The sequence below is a fragment of the Oncorhynchus nerka genome, linkage group LG2 (assembly GCF_034236695.1).
Source record: "Oncorhynchus nerka isolate Pitt River linkage group LG2, Oner_Uvic_2.0, whole genome shotgun sequence".
Taxonomy (NCBI): Eukaryota; Metazoa; Chordata; class Actinopteri; order Salmoniformes; family Salmonidae; genus Oncorhynchus; species Oncorhynchus nerka.
In genome coordinates, this window is record NC_088397.1 from 59,685,074 (window position 1) to 59,700,091 (window position 15,018).

At 40.6% G+C, this 15,018-nt stretch overlaps 1 protein-coding gene across 1 annotated transcript in view; it reads right to left on the bottom strand.

The window, feature by feature from the left end:
• Nucleotides 1–15,018, bottom strand: part of LOC115138903 (rho guanine nucleotide exchange factor 10-like protein) — a 154,630-nt gene that overhangs the window by 15,007 nt on the left and 124,605 nt on the right. Inside the window, 1 exon segment of the mRNA XM_065000670.1 lies at nt 7,217–7,388. Within this exon segment, the coding sequence (XP_064856742.1) occupies nt 7,217–7,388 (172 nt within the window).

Genomic DNA, 15,018 nt, shown 5'->3' on the forward strand with positions numbered 1-15,018 from the left:
TTAACATGAACTGTAAAGTGAAGTGAGAACATCTTCTAGGAACAGCAATTAAGGAGGATAATGACAAAGACTGGAGTTTGGGGAGGTTGTTGCCCTTACCTGCAGTCAAATTACCTAGTGGCCTCATGGGTGGAATGTTATTCATATTTTTCATAATTTCCTAATTAATAATCATTATTTTAAAAAGCCACCTAAAATCCGATGTTTTTATGTCAAACGGTTTTGGTATATTTCAATCTTCTGTGTATATAAAGTTGGGATGCAAACTCAAAATTTAATACATTTCAACTATATATCTGACATGGTACATGTCTTCATTTTTTTTACGCCCATAATCATGTGTTTGAGGTGCATACTTTAAAAAATATATATATTTGTTTAAGACACTCAAGAAACACTATCTGACCCTGATTTAGCCCACTGCTGCAAAAGGTTAAGCGATCCTCCACCTCCGGTTTCCACAGTAACGCAGAGGTCTTCAGTGGGCTGATCTAAGGAGTTTTTTGCGTCAAAAATATGTTTCTAAAGATAAATATTTTGCTGTGATATTTCAAATGAGGACCGTTTGAAGTACAGTACCAGTCATAAGTTTGGAAACACCTACTCATTCCAGGGTTTTTCTTTATTTTTAAGAATAGAATAATAGTGAAGACATCCAAACAATTAAATAACAAATATAGAATCATGGAGTAACCAAAAAAGTGTTAAACAAATCAAAATATATTTTTATATTGGAGATTCTTCAAAGTAGCTACCATTTGCCTTGATGACAGCTTTGCACACTTTTGGCATTCTCCCAAACAGCTTCATGAGGTAGTCATCTGGATTGCATTTCAATTAACAGGTGTGCTTTTTAAAAAGTTAATTTGTGGAATTTCTTTCCTTCTTAATGCGTTTGAGCCAATCAGTTGTGTTGTGACAAGGTAGGGGTGGTATACAGAAGATCGCCCTATTTGGTAAAAGATCAAGTCCATATTATGGCAATAACAGCTCAAATAAGCAAAGAGAAACGACAGTCCATCATTACTTTAAGACAAGACAAAAACCATCAAGAGCTATGATGAAACTGGTTCTCATGATGACTGCCACAGGAACGGAAGACCCAGAGTTACCTCTGCTGCAGAGGATACGTTCATTAGAGTTACCAATCTCTGAAATTGCAGCCCAAATAAATGCTTCACAGAGTTCAAGTAACAGACATCTCAACATCAACTGTTCAGAGGAGACTGTGAATCAGGCCTTCATGGTCAAATTGCTGCAAGGAAACCACTACTAAAGGGCACCAATAATGATAAGAAACTTACTTGGGCCAAGAAACACTAGCAATGGACATTAGACTGGTGGAAATCTGTCCTTTGGTCTGATGAGTCCAAATTTGAGAATTTTGGTTAGAACTGCTGTGTCTTTGTGAGACGCAGAGTGGGTGAACGGATGATCTCCGCATGTGTAGTTCCCACCGTGAAGCATGGAGGAGGAGATGTGATGGTGTAGGGGAGCTTTGCTGGTGACAATGTCTTTGATTTATTTAGAATTCAAGGCATACTACGATACACCATCCCATCTGGTTTGCACTTAGTCCCACTATCATTTGTTTTTTAACAAGACAATGATCCAAAATACACCTAAGGGCTATTTGACCAAGGAGAGGGATGAAGTGCTGCATCAGATGACCTGGCCTCCACAATCACCCAAACGCTACCCAATTGAGATGGTTTGGGTTGAGTTCGACCGCAGAGTGAAGGAAAAGCAGTCAACAAGTTCTCAGCATATGTGGGAACTCCTTCAAGACTGTTGGAAAAGCATTCCTCATGAAGCTGGTTGGGAGAATGCCAAGAGTGTGCAAAGCTGTGATCAAGGCAAAGACTGGCTACTTTGAAGAATCTCAAATATAAAATATATTTTCATTTGTTTAACACTTTTTTGGTTACTACATGATTCCATATCCATTATTTCATAGTTTTGATGTCTTCACTATATACTACAATGTAGAAAATATTAAAGATAAAGAAAAACTCTTGAATGAGTAGGTGTGTCCAAACTTTTGACTGGTACTGTCCATATTTTTTTACCCAAAGAAAACAACTATTAAACCCATTAGCAAAAGGGACAGGTTTTTCTTCTTGGCTTTAGAACCTTCCCAGTCGGACAGAAACCCCTTGGCGAGGAGCAGCACATTAACCATTTGCACTTGTACCCGTATACGATTTGAAAGTAGCAGATTTGGTCACTAATAAGCACCGAAATTGAAACATTGTGGCTGTACAGTAACATGCTATACATGATGTCAGAGTTTTGGCTCTGTGCTTCACAGCACTGTATGGGTTTTGACTGACAACTGTTCTGAATTTGAGCATCGCTCGCAACAAAATGTTTCCTCCATACCTCCCGGTAATTAAGCAACTTTTATAAATGTTTTATCTCAGTGAATAAAATTCTGTAAATTTAGATGACTCAATGTATTTTGAAAGAATACATTGAGGATTATTATAAATACTGCTTTGATGTCATACAAGCAAGCCAAACACCGGCGAGTCCTAATGTGCACTTTACATTTCCAAATCATAAAACTTACATCATATAGTGTCAAGGTTTACAATCACTATGTTTGATGTACAGTTACAAGATGGCATGGCATCATACCCTGGATTGTTCTTTACAGAATGAGCCTATGTTTGTTAATTTTGAAGTATCTGAATGCACTCATGACTCCTTTCTATGCGCACCAAAATTATGGTCTGTTTCTCAGAATTGCCTTGTGAAAGCCTAACACTGTAAGATCGTATATTATAACTTAGCTAGTCATAATGGCAATAGAACAAGCTTACAAATCATACCCACCTGACTCCGATTGCGATTTAAAATAGACAACCTTTGGATTGCGTAAACAACAACAGTAATTGTGTGATGGCGGGAATGCAGAGTTATGTTCCAAACAAAATTACTACAAGTGTGCTTGCTCTAGTTCCTCAACAGTACAGCTAGGAAAGCTCGAAGAAGTGCCTGATACTGTAGTTGAAGATGCTTCTTTAATCATAAAAGTGCATTAAAATTGCATAGGCGCAATCCCTTGGATTTACGCTTTGACTCAGTTTTATTTTCACTTTAAAATGTTGATATCAAAGTTTAACAAACCATACAGCTCTATGCACAAGGACTACTTTCAACAATTTCCACAGGAAAATTTGCAAAAAATAATTTAGTGGAGGATGTGTGCCGATGCAAACGGAAGTAACGGAAAATCTCCCTCAGGTTTTTATGCGACCACATCTTTAAAACTCTGCAAAATATTTGCTCCAAATTAAGAATCAAAGACATCTGCAGAAAGAAGGGGGTGTCAGCTATGACATGGCACCTTGAGTTAGAAAACATCTATCTTGGTTGTTGAGTAAGTGAAATGGATTTACACCCAGTAACAGAATTGCGGTAACTGAATTCCATCATGGATCCCTGATCTGTACTACACATAAATGCATAATTATGGATATGAATGTCATTTTCCTCATGTTTCATAAGATTTGACATCACAGCTCAGCTCAGCACATCAGAGCACTGTAGAGTACAGTGCAGTTCAATACAGCACAGAATGGCAGTGCAGAGTAGGGTAGAGTACAGTAGAGTTCAGTACAGTAGAGTACACTGCAGTATAGTCCAGTACAGTAGAGTTCAGTATATTATATTCTACTGTACTATACTTCACGGTACTGTTCTGTACTGTACTACTCTATTGTATTGGACTGTACTCTACTGTGATCTACTCACTGTACTGTATTGTACTTGACTGTGCTCTACTCACTGTACAGTACTGTGCTATCTGGTCTGTATATTCTTCTCACTACTTTGCCGCTGATTACAAAATCCATGTTTAATTTCTTTAGTGGTTTATCGTGGTCGCTTGTGTTGTTCTGGGTCTTATTTATAACGTGTCTTCCCCCAACCCAATACCCCCAGGAAATTCCTGCTTCATAGACAACGGCCCTAAGGGCAATAAAATAGGGGTTGTGGCGCCATCCTCCTTGATATGTTCAAACACATCCCACCCAGTTCAATGAGGTCCCTACACATCAATCATCATGACAACTTCAAAGGAATAGATGCAATATATGCATAAATTAACACACACTCTAACACGTGACAACAGGAACAGGATGCACTTATATGGGCATAACCACTTCCCGCCAGGATGTCCTGACCGGATGCCCATATTTGGGCATACACACGTCATCCGGGCATAGGGTCATAAATCAAACGTTTGACGCGTGCTGTCTACTGTATTCTCTCTCTCACCAGATAACAGAAAGAGAAAGAAAACAGTAACCAGCTGAACATGACAGTATGCCAGTGGGAGGCAGGACAGTAGCAGGTGACTATTATGATTTCCCATTGTAGCCAACTCAGTTGCAACAATTCCATTACTGATTTTTTGGGTAACGGAATTACGAGTTTTAATCACTTACTAATTCATAAACAAAATTGATATTAGTAAATCACTATAACTATTTGGTGGTCGACGATTACTTGTTACTTCAGTCAACTTTCATTATCCTCCCTCCTCAAGAGGTAGAGAAATGTTTGAATATCTTAAAGATACAGTATGTGGGATTTTGGTAACAGAATTACAAGGCACAAGGCAATGTAAACAATTTCTCCAAAACAATATATAAGTTTGATATTAATTGGCAGTGGTCTTTACTTCAACAATAATGTGTTTTGATGTATTTCTGATTCCTTTTAAGACTTTTCCTGGTAGCTGTTTTCTAACACCCCTTTTCCATCTGTTTATCCGGAAATCAAAGCCTTTACTTATGACTAATTAAAGATGGAAAATGATTGAAACATCTATCTATGCCTTCCCAAAAATATAGACTCTTAGCCTTCATTTGACATCCAATTTGACATGCTCCTATGGACTTCACATGTTGGTACTCCTTTTTAGATGGAAATTCCCTTAGAAACTGTGCACACCTTGGAGAGGTGTGGCCACTTGGAGACACCAGTCAGTCCTCTCACTCAAACCCTTGTCACGTTTGGTGTCTTATGTTGCACCTACCCCACATTTACCAGGAATATAGTTATTATCATGTTAATGAATGTAACCAGAGTATTTTCAGATTTCGGTAACAAATGCGGCAAAAAAGGAAGTAAATGTAAAATGCACATAAAATCATCAGTGTAATGTTTGTATTCTGTGTTGTGTCAGGTGAACTGTTGTGTCCTCAACTTTGGTCTAATTATTTTCCCATTATCTCCAAGCTGTTCCCTTTCAATTGCTACCATGGTTATGCATATGCTTTCCATGTTTCTTCTGTAAGAAACATTTCAATTTAGCCACATACATATAGGCCAACTCCCACGAGTGTAAAAAGTTCAAGGGTGAGGATTTGGGGAAAAGATCATTCATGAATGAATTATCTATTAATAGAGAGGCCAGTGGAAATGGAAGAGCATTGATCTGTAATAACTCAATCAATATTCCATGTTTCATGTGTACTCAGTGTATCCAGAAGAACCAGGTGCTCCTTTACCCATGAGCACAGCAGAAGAGAAGCTGGAGCATTTTCTCTCTCCGGCCCTGAGGACCCCTCTAGCCACCCCTCATCCTAGCCCCCCTAACCCCCCTTGCACCATGTCTCCCAACTTTCCCTGAGGCCAACCTGCCACCCTCCCTCGTTCTCATACATGCTGCATATTTCATCAAGAAGTGCTGGAGTAGGGAGGAAATGAGCTCAGGATCACCAAACTATCTAAAGTCTAGACATCTTGACCGATAGGAACGTCTTCTACAAGTGTCTAACAAAAATCAACTTTGATCTGAGAAAGAAAAGCTTGGGCTTTCTGAAACATGACTCTTTATTATTATTTCCTTCTCCATCCATTTCATGAGAAAGGGCTACAACAGTGGAACTGTTGACAGTAATTATCTTTGTCTGGCTGCTGAAGCTTGATTTGGTGCACTGCCTTTTTCTTATTTTAGTTTTGTCCGACAGTCCTTTTGACCAGGAGAATATCAAACTCTGTCTGGGCTGAGATGCATGGGGGAAGGAGGCACATTTGAATAGATTCAGACAGCATTAGGGGAAAGGGAGCACAGGCTACACTGAATCAGCTCAAAATAACCACCAGAAACAGTGTGAGAGTTGAGGCACCAGGTAAATGGATGTAATGACTCCCTGGGCCATAGGACCTTGGGCAGAGATTGAATCAAAATGACAATGTGTGGAATGACTACCCTCAGACATACTCTTTTCTGTGTCTGCTGTGGGTTTATCCTGACTCTCCCATGGAAATACCTGGGTTGGCTGATATACAGTATATTTAATGTATCATGAAGGTGAGGATAATGTATATATCATCCTAAAGGGGTTGCAGTGAGAGGTAAAATGAGGGTGAGATGAAGACAGCAAATATGGGTGAGAAGAAAAGAGATGTGGCAGTACAAAATGAAAGGGAGAAAGATAAGGTAAGAAGAGAGAAAGTGAGAGAGGAGAGAAGAAAATGGAGAGACGCCAATAGAAAGAAGGGGGAAAAACTGGCACTATACCAGCGTTGCAGGGACGTTAAAGGAAAAACAAGTGTTTCCATGGCAACTCCTGCAATGAAAAACTTTGCCTGACAGCATTTTAACAGCGCCTTCATGACTCTACTCCTTTTATTAATTCCAGCCTCTTACCCTACAGCTTCATTAGGGCTCCTCGGGTTCTAGCGGCTACTTATTCAGGTCAATCCCTGGAGCACAGGACCCAAGGAGCAGCTAGTTCCAGCAAGACAAGACCAGAATACCTGTCCAGTGAGGAGCGCATCGTAGGCATGACTTAATTGGTGCCCTCTCATTGCTCTTGTACAATGAGGGCCCCAAAAACGGACTAATGTATGCCGTATGTTTTCCTCCTAACCCCACTAATACAACAGGTCAGGCTCATGCATTTGCATGAGCTTGAAGACAGATTTGAATGTGATAGAAAAATAGCAAAGACTTGTGGAGTTGACGTTGTGTCATACAACACTTTACTTAAGTGTTTTCTAAAATACTTCAAAAACAACCAAGAATGGGACGTCAAAATTATAGAGATGCATTAAATCAGAGGGCTTAAGGGCAGGAGTGTTAGAGAGGGTGACATTGGACTCTACTGTAAAAAGAGAAGGAAAACGTTGGCCCCTGGAATTAGAAGGTCAAGATGAATCCCTATGCCATCCTGAGGGTGGGTGTTCTGTACTGTACCTGGGTTGTGCAAAGATACTCGCGTGGAGATGTTGATTTCCTGCAGATGCTCCAGTGTCTCAGTGTGGAACAGACGAATAGAAGAGCCCTCACTAAAGGCCATCCAAACTCCTCCCCCAGCCCGCACCATATGGGCCACAGTCACCATGGGGTCTGGGTGTACCTCAAACTTCTGGAAGAGAGGGAAGGGGGGAAGCTCTGAATAACATCACTATGGAAGCAGTGAATAACATCACCATGGAAACCATAGTAGAGATGGGACTTAAAATAGGCCTAGAGCTGGCAAGCAAATGCTTACACACAGAACATGTAGATACAAATCAATGACCAAACAGTATGGCCACCGTTAGACCCGGTTTACAAATATATTTTAAATTAGATATACTGTAGATCTGAGTTTTTTATGAATACAATTCATTTTACATGTAGAGATCCTAGTCTAAATGCAATAGAACAGATTTGTTTTGTCAAATCACGTGATGTTATCTGGGTTAGCATTCTCTGCTATCAGATATAAGGGTTATGTGAGGAACTGCTGAGGTACATGCTTCCAATCTGGAGAAGAAAAAAAAATCCTAGCGAAATCTGGACATTTATAATACCGGTATGTTGCATTCTGGCTATCAAAACAAATTACCATATAAAGTGTGACGATACTGTCTGTAATTGTTTATTTACCATTGCTCTGCACATCACAATTTTATGGACCTGTATGTAGACACCTTATCCATAATGAAGTTATAATATCATAGATATGACTTTATTAAACGTATGCATGCACATAAAAACTCACCCACACAGAAGCACACACGCAAATGTGCACACTAAAGAAAGTACTGTGGATCAATGACATATAAGAACCCCTCTCCAGGCATTATATTTAATAGTGTTGTATAATAATGTGGCATAATCACCTTCCGGTGTAAAAACCATGCAGATTAAAAACAAAAAACTACGTTTTAAATCTGAAATATGTAACTTTTTGGGCGACCTGACCAAATTCACATAGAATTGTGAGTTATAGATCTGTCATTCTCATTGGAAGCAAGTCTAACAAGCGGTAGATCTGTTCAATGTGCCCTATTTCTATGCTTCCCGTTCTTAAGTTGTGTTTTTACGTCTTTTACTTTCCGTTCTGTGCACCAGCTTCAAACAGCTGAACATACTATATTTTTGGTTAATTAACAAATATTTCACAGTGGTTTAGATGGTACAATGATTCTCTGCGCTTGCTTGTTATGTCACATAAACTGAAATTAGGCGAACTGTTAGAATTTTAGCAACCAGAAAATGACAGAGCGATTTCTGCATATTGCACCTTTAAGTGATAAATAGGCTGAAAAAGAATGGAAATTCACATGAGCACCACAATGCCTACTCCACTCTTGCTCTACCAAGGTTTTCCAGCACACAGCTTTGACCTACTGCAGTAGCTATGTTGGTCTATTATACTTCAAACAATGTGTAGACAGGTTTCATAGGACTGAAACCTTCTCAAATAGCCTAATTCATACTCTTAGAGGAGGTGCTCCCACAATAATGTGGTTTGTACCGCATGCAAGGTAAATTATAGAATTTTTCACACACCACTAATTCAGACTCTTCAGAGGGATAATGGATTTTACTGTGTCCTGCTAAAATGATGTGTGTGTATATATTAGCCCAACATCCTTAGGCTGCATGTATTTTTTTTAGATATAAGCCTATTGGAAATTGTAGCATCACAATCTTTATTGCAATAATAAATACAAACATAACTTTAAGCTACATATTCACTTGGCAGAGGTAATGAACTGTCATTTGATCAGCACAGCAATTGATTAAACAGGACCATGTTTGCATATTCTGAGTTTATGTCAATATTACACAGATACGCTAACGGTTACAGAAATCAGGAATTCAGACAGGATGTATCTATCTGAGTAACACATCACCACCTTTTGTTATGTTGGGCACCTACTGACCAAAAAAATAAGGTTATTATGAAAATAAAACATTTTCTCAATGACGTCTTGTATCCAGGACCTCTATACCAGGCAATGTCAGAAAGGCCCTAAAAATTGTCAAAGACCCAAGTCATAGATTGTTTTCACTGCTGCCGCACAGCAAGTGGTACTGATGCATCAAGACTTGAACCAACAAGACCCTGAACAGCTTCTACCCCAATGCCATAAGACTGCTAAGTAGTTAACCAAATAGCATTTCACTGTCAGTCACAATTATTGTTTACAAAGCAAGTGACAAATAAAATGTGATTTGATTTATATTGCTAAAATAAAAGTTTAAAAAAATACAGGGAGGCACCACATTACTAAGAGACAAAACAGCTCACAGAATCAAGCCTGATGGTCTTGTAAGTATAAAAGCAAAGCATGCTTTCATTTAACAAAAAAAAAGCTTGAAAAGGTAGTGGAATGGGATAACGTCTTAGTGTGGTGTGTGAAGAATCCAATAATTTACCTTGTATTCTGTAAAAAACACATTATTGTGGGAGCAAGAGTATGAATTGGGCTGTTTGAGACGGTTTGAATCCTAAGCAACCTGCCTACACATTGTTTGAAGTACTTGATTAGAAAAGACCAATAGAAGATCTGAATGTAGCCCTCTTTAAATCTTTCCACAAAACCCAAGTATGCCAGATGACTGGAGATTACCAACCCTGCTTTCTCAGAAGGCCATAGTGTGTCTCTCTTGAGCTTGTAATTAACTGCACCAATGATTCACAGACTGGGGCATCTTTTCTACTGTGTCAGAATACAACATCCTCCCACCCTCCAACTTCTCAAGACCACAGGAAAAGAGAAGGCTTTTCAGGCACAAACAAGTGGCGCAGCGGTCTAAGGCACTGCATCTTAGTGTAAGATGCGTCACTACAGTCCCTGGTTTGAATCCAGGCTGTATCACATCCGGCCGTGATTGGGAGTCCTATAGGGTGGTGCACAATTGGCTCAGCTTTGTCTGGGGTAGGCTGTCATTGTAAATAGGAATTTGTTCTTAACTGACTTGCCTAGTTAAATAAAAACATTTTTAAATGAATGAGTTGCTGAGGAAGAGCAACGCGCCTCATCATGGCATACTACCCCCGAGGTCTGCACCATGACAGGGGCTGGCTCTGTCATCATCTCCCATGTCCTCTTGGTTTATGAGTCAGGGGCTAAGAGATTAGTCAGAAAGAGAGCAAGACAGAGAGAGTATGAGTGTGAGAGAGAGAGAGGTTGTCCAGACTCAGACTGTTGTTAACACTCTTGGTTTGACCACCAGATAACAGAAAGAGAAAGAAAACAGTAACCAGCTGAACATAACATTTAGCCAGCAGCATTCCACCCTGCATACCACTGCTGGCTTGCTTCTGAAGCTAAGCAGGGTTGGTCCTGGTCAGTCCCTGGAACGGAGACCAGATGCTGCTGGAAGTGGTGTTTGGGGGCCAGTAGGAGGCACTCTTTCCTCTGGTCTAAAAAATATCCCAATGCCCCAGGCCAGTGATTGGGGACACTGCCCTGTGTATGGTGCTGTCTTTCGGATGGGACGTTAAACGGGTGTCCTGACTCTCTGCGGTCATTAAAAATCCCATGGCACTTATTGTAAGAGTAGGGGTGTTAACCCTGGTGTCCTGGCTAAATTCCCAATCTGGCCATCAAACCATCACGGTCACCTAATAATCCCCAGTTTACAATTGGCTCATTCATCCCCTGTAACTATTCCACAGGTCGTTGCTGCAAATGAGAATGTGTTCTCAGTCAACTTACCTGATAAAATAACAAAATAAATCAAATCAAATGATAATAACAGTATGCTTGTGGGAGGCAGGACAGTAGCAGGTGACTATTATGATTTCCCATTGTAGCCAATTCAGTTGCAATATTTCCATTACTGATTTTTTGGGTAACGGAATTATGAGTTTTAATCACTTTCTAATTCATAAACAAAATTGATATTAGTAAATCACTATAACTAATTGGTAGGTCGACGATTACTTGTTACTTCTGTCAACTTTCAGTATCCTCCCTCCTCATGAGGATAGACATTTTTTTAAATATCTTAAAGATACATTATGTGGGATTTTGGTATCAGAATTAAAAGGCAATGTAAACAATTTCTTCAAAACAAAATATAAGTGTTGATATTAATTGGCAGTGGTCTTTGCTTCAACATTAATGTGTTTTGATGTATTTCTGATTCCTTTTAAGACTTCTCCTGGTAGCTGTTTTCTAACACCCCTTTTCCATCTGTTTATCCGGAAATCAAAGCCTTTACTTATGACTAATTAAAGATGGAAAGTGATTGAAACATCTATCTATGCCTTCCCAAAAATATAGACTCTTAGCCTTCATTTGACATCCAATTTGACATGCTCCTATGGACTTCACATGTTGGTACTCATGGGTCCTTTTAGATGGAAATTCCTTTAGAAACTGTGCACACCTTGGAGAGGTGTGTGGCCACTTGGAGACACCAGTCAGTCCTCTCACTCAAACCCTTGTCACGTTTGGTGTCTTATGTTGCACCTACCCCACATTTACCAGGAATATAGTTATTATCATGCTAATGAATGTAACCAGAGTATTTTCAGATTTCGGTAACAAATGCGGCAAAAAGGAAGTAAATGTAAAATGCACATAAAATCATCAGTGTAATGTTTGTATTCTGTGTTGTGTCAGGTGAACTGTTGTGTCCTCAACTTTGGTCTAATTATTTTCCCATTATCTCCAAGCTGTTCCCTTTCAATTGCTACCATGGTTATGCATATGCTTTCCATGTTTATTCTGTAAGAAACATTTCAATTTAGCCACATACATATAGGCCAACTCCCACGAGTGTAAAAAGTTCAAGGGTGAGGATTTGGGGAAAAGATCATTCATGAATGAATTATCTATTAATAGAGAGGCCAGTGGAAATGGAAGAGCATTGATCTGTAATAACTCAATCAATATTCCATGTTTCATGTGTACTCAGTGTATCCAGAAGAACCAGGTGCTCCTTTACCCATGAGCACAGCAGAAGAGAAGCTGAAGTATTTTCTCTCTCAGGCCTTGAGGACCCCTCTAGCCACCCCTCATCCTAGCCCCCCTAACCCCCCTTGCACCCTGTCTCCCAACTTTAAGAGTATGAATTAGGCTGCGTCCCATTTGTTGTAGCACCTCCTCTAAGAGTATGAATTAGGCTGTTTGAGGAGGTTTGAATCCTAAGCAACCTTCCTACACATTGTTTGAAAGTACTTGATTAGAAAAGACCAATAGAACATCTGAATGTAGCCCTCTTTAAATCGTTCCACAAAACGCAAGTAGGCCAGATGACTGGAGATTACCAACCCTGCTTTCTCAGAAGGCCATAGTGTGTCTCTCTTGAGCTTGTAATTAACTGCACCAATGATTCACAGACTGGGGCATCTTTTCTACTGTGTCAGAATACAACATCCTCCCACCCTCCAACTTCTCAAGACCACAGGAAAAGAGAAGGCTTTTCAGGCACAAACTCGGGCTCCCAAGTGGCACAGCGGACTAAGGCACTGCATCTCAGGGCAAGAGGCATCACTACAGTCTCTGGTTTGAATCCAGGCTGTATCACATCCAGCTGTGATTGGGAGTCCTATTGAGCGGTGCACAATTGGCCCAGCGTCGTCTGGGGTAGGCTGTCATTGTAAATAAGAATTTGTTCTTAACTGACTTGGATAGTTAAATAAAAAAATATTTTAACTGAATGAGTTGCTGAGGAAGAGCAACGAGCCTTATCATGGCTAGGCATGCTACCCCCGAGGCCTGCACCATGACAGGGGCTGGCTCTGGCATCATCTCCCAGCTCCTCTTGGTTTATGAGTCAGGGGCTAAGAGATTAGTCAGAAAGAGAGCAAGACAGTGAGAGTGAGTGTGAGAGAGAGAGAGAGAGAGAGAGAGAGAGAGAGAGAGAGAAAGAGAGAGAAAGAGAGAGAGCGCGAGGCACCAGCGGACAGGGATTTCCACCTGTTTGTGTGCTCTTGCCAGAGGGACCTCCTTTGTTTGAGAGTGGGGAGAGAAGAGAACCCTTTGATGTGTTTTCTCTTTTAATTGACTTCACAGCAGTAGGTGCCTGCTCTGCTCTGTTTGGGCGGAGAGGATACTGCATCTCTCCCATTTTCAAGTGCAACCACAAAGAAAAGATGGTTGGGTTAGGGTTAGAAAAAGAAAAGCAAAGGGTTAGGGTTAAGTTTAGGGTTAGGACAAGGGTTAGTAGATTGTTAGTTGAACTATAACTGATCATCTGTAGAGCATCTACAGATGGACTATACAAATAAAGTGTTACCAAATGTTATTTTTCTGATAGAGATTTCAATTCAAGAAGCGTTATTTCAAAGAATTTAAGCTATAATTACAGACCAAGTTCAAACTTGTATAAAATGTAAAGAGCATCAACAATGTCAGTGAACCGCGAGAAATGATGAGGGGGGTTTAATCAGTGATTTTGGTATAAACCGACTAATTCTTAATTAACAAACTAATCATTAACTGACACTCTGTCATCATGACACCTTGTCTAGCATATGTTTCACTGGATTTGTCAATATCTGGCAGCTTGAAATTTGATCTGACCCTGTACATTAGTTAGGCCAAACAAAAGTTATTTTTTGAATTGAACCTTTATTTAACTAAGCAAGTCAGTTTTAAGAACACATTCTTATTTACAATAACAGCCCGGATGACACTGGGCCAATTGTGTGCCACCCTATGGGACTCCCAATCAAGGCCGGTTGTGATAATTCATTGACTGGTAGGGTAATTTAATTGAAGAGGTTAGTGGAAGTGATATTTGTTTACAGGGCTGCATGACTGCCAGCCTTGACAACATTCGATACTGCCTGGAGAGCCCATCAGCCTATCAGAGCATATATTTGACACTAAGGTCTCTTCTAAAATTGATGGTGATGCTGAACATGTAGTGGAGCACTCTTTCCTCACTATCAAATAAAGTGAAGGCAACAACTGCTCACCCAATTGACACTGTGGTATTAGGGAGCTGAGCTACCATGAGAGTGGTAGCAAAGCGTGACAGAGGTAATATGCCCCTACCACACAGCACTGCTGTCACACAAACAGCAGCACCACCCAAGTCCTTCATCAGCAGAGGAGAGAAGCACTGCTAGCTAACGCCCCAGCACTAAAGTATCACTAAAGTCCCACCGCCTGAACAGCTCATTAGACCTGCATTACACTGAGCACAATCTCAATCGCACATCCACACTGTCCTTTCCCAACTGGAAAAAAGGAACAGCTATGTGAGAATGCTGTACCTGCCTAAATGACTACCGCCCCATAGCACTCACGTCGGTAGCCATGAAGTGCTTTGAAAGGCTGGTCATGGCTCACATCAACAGCATCCTCCCGACACCTGAGACCCACTCCAATTCATATACCGCTCCAACAGATCCACAGATGATGCAATATCAATTGCTCTCCACACCGCCCTTTCTCACCTGGACAAAAGGAACACCTATGTGAGAATGCTGTTCATTGACTACAGCTCAGAGTTCAACACCATAGTTCCCAGAAAGCTCATCACTAAGCTAAGGACCCTGGGACTAAACACCTCCCCCTGCAACTGGATCCTGGACTTCCTGACAGGCCGCCCCCAGGTGGTAAGGGTAGGCAACAACATATCTGCCACGTACTTAGTCCCATCCTGTACTCCCTGTTCACAGACGACTGCATGGCCAAGCACGACTACAACACCATCATTAAGTTTGCTGACGACACAACAGTGGTAGGCCTGATCATGGACAACGATGAGACGGCCTATAGGGAGGAGGTCAGAGACCTGGCAGTGTGGTGCCA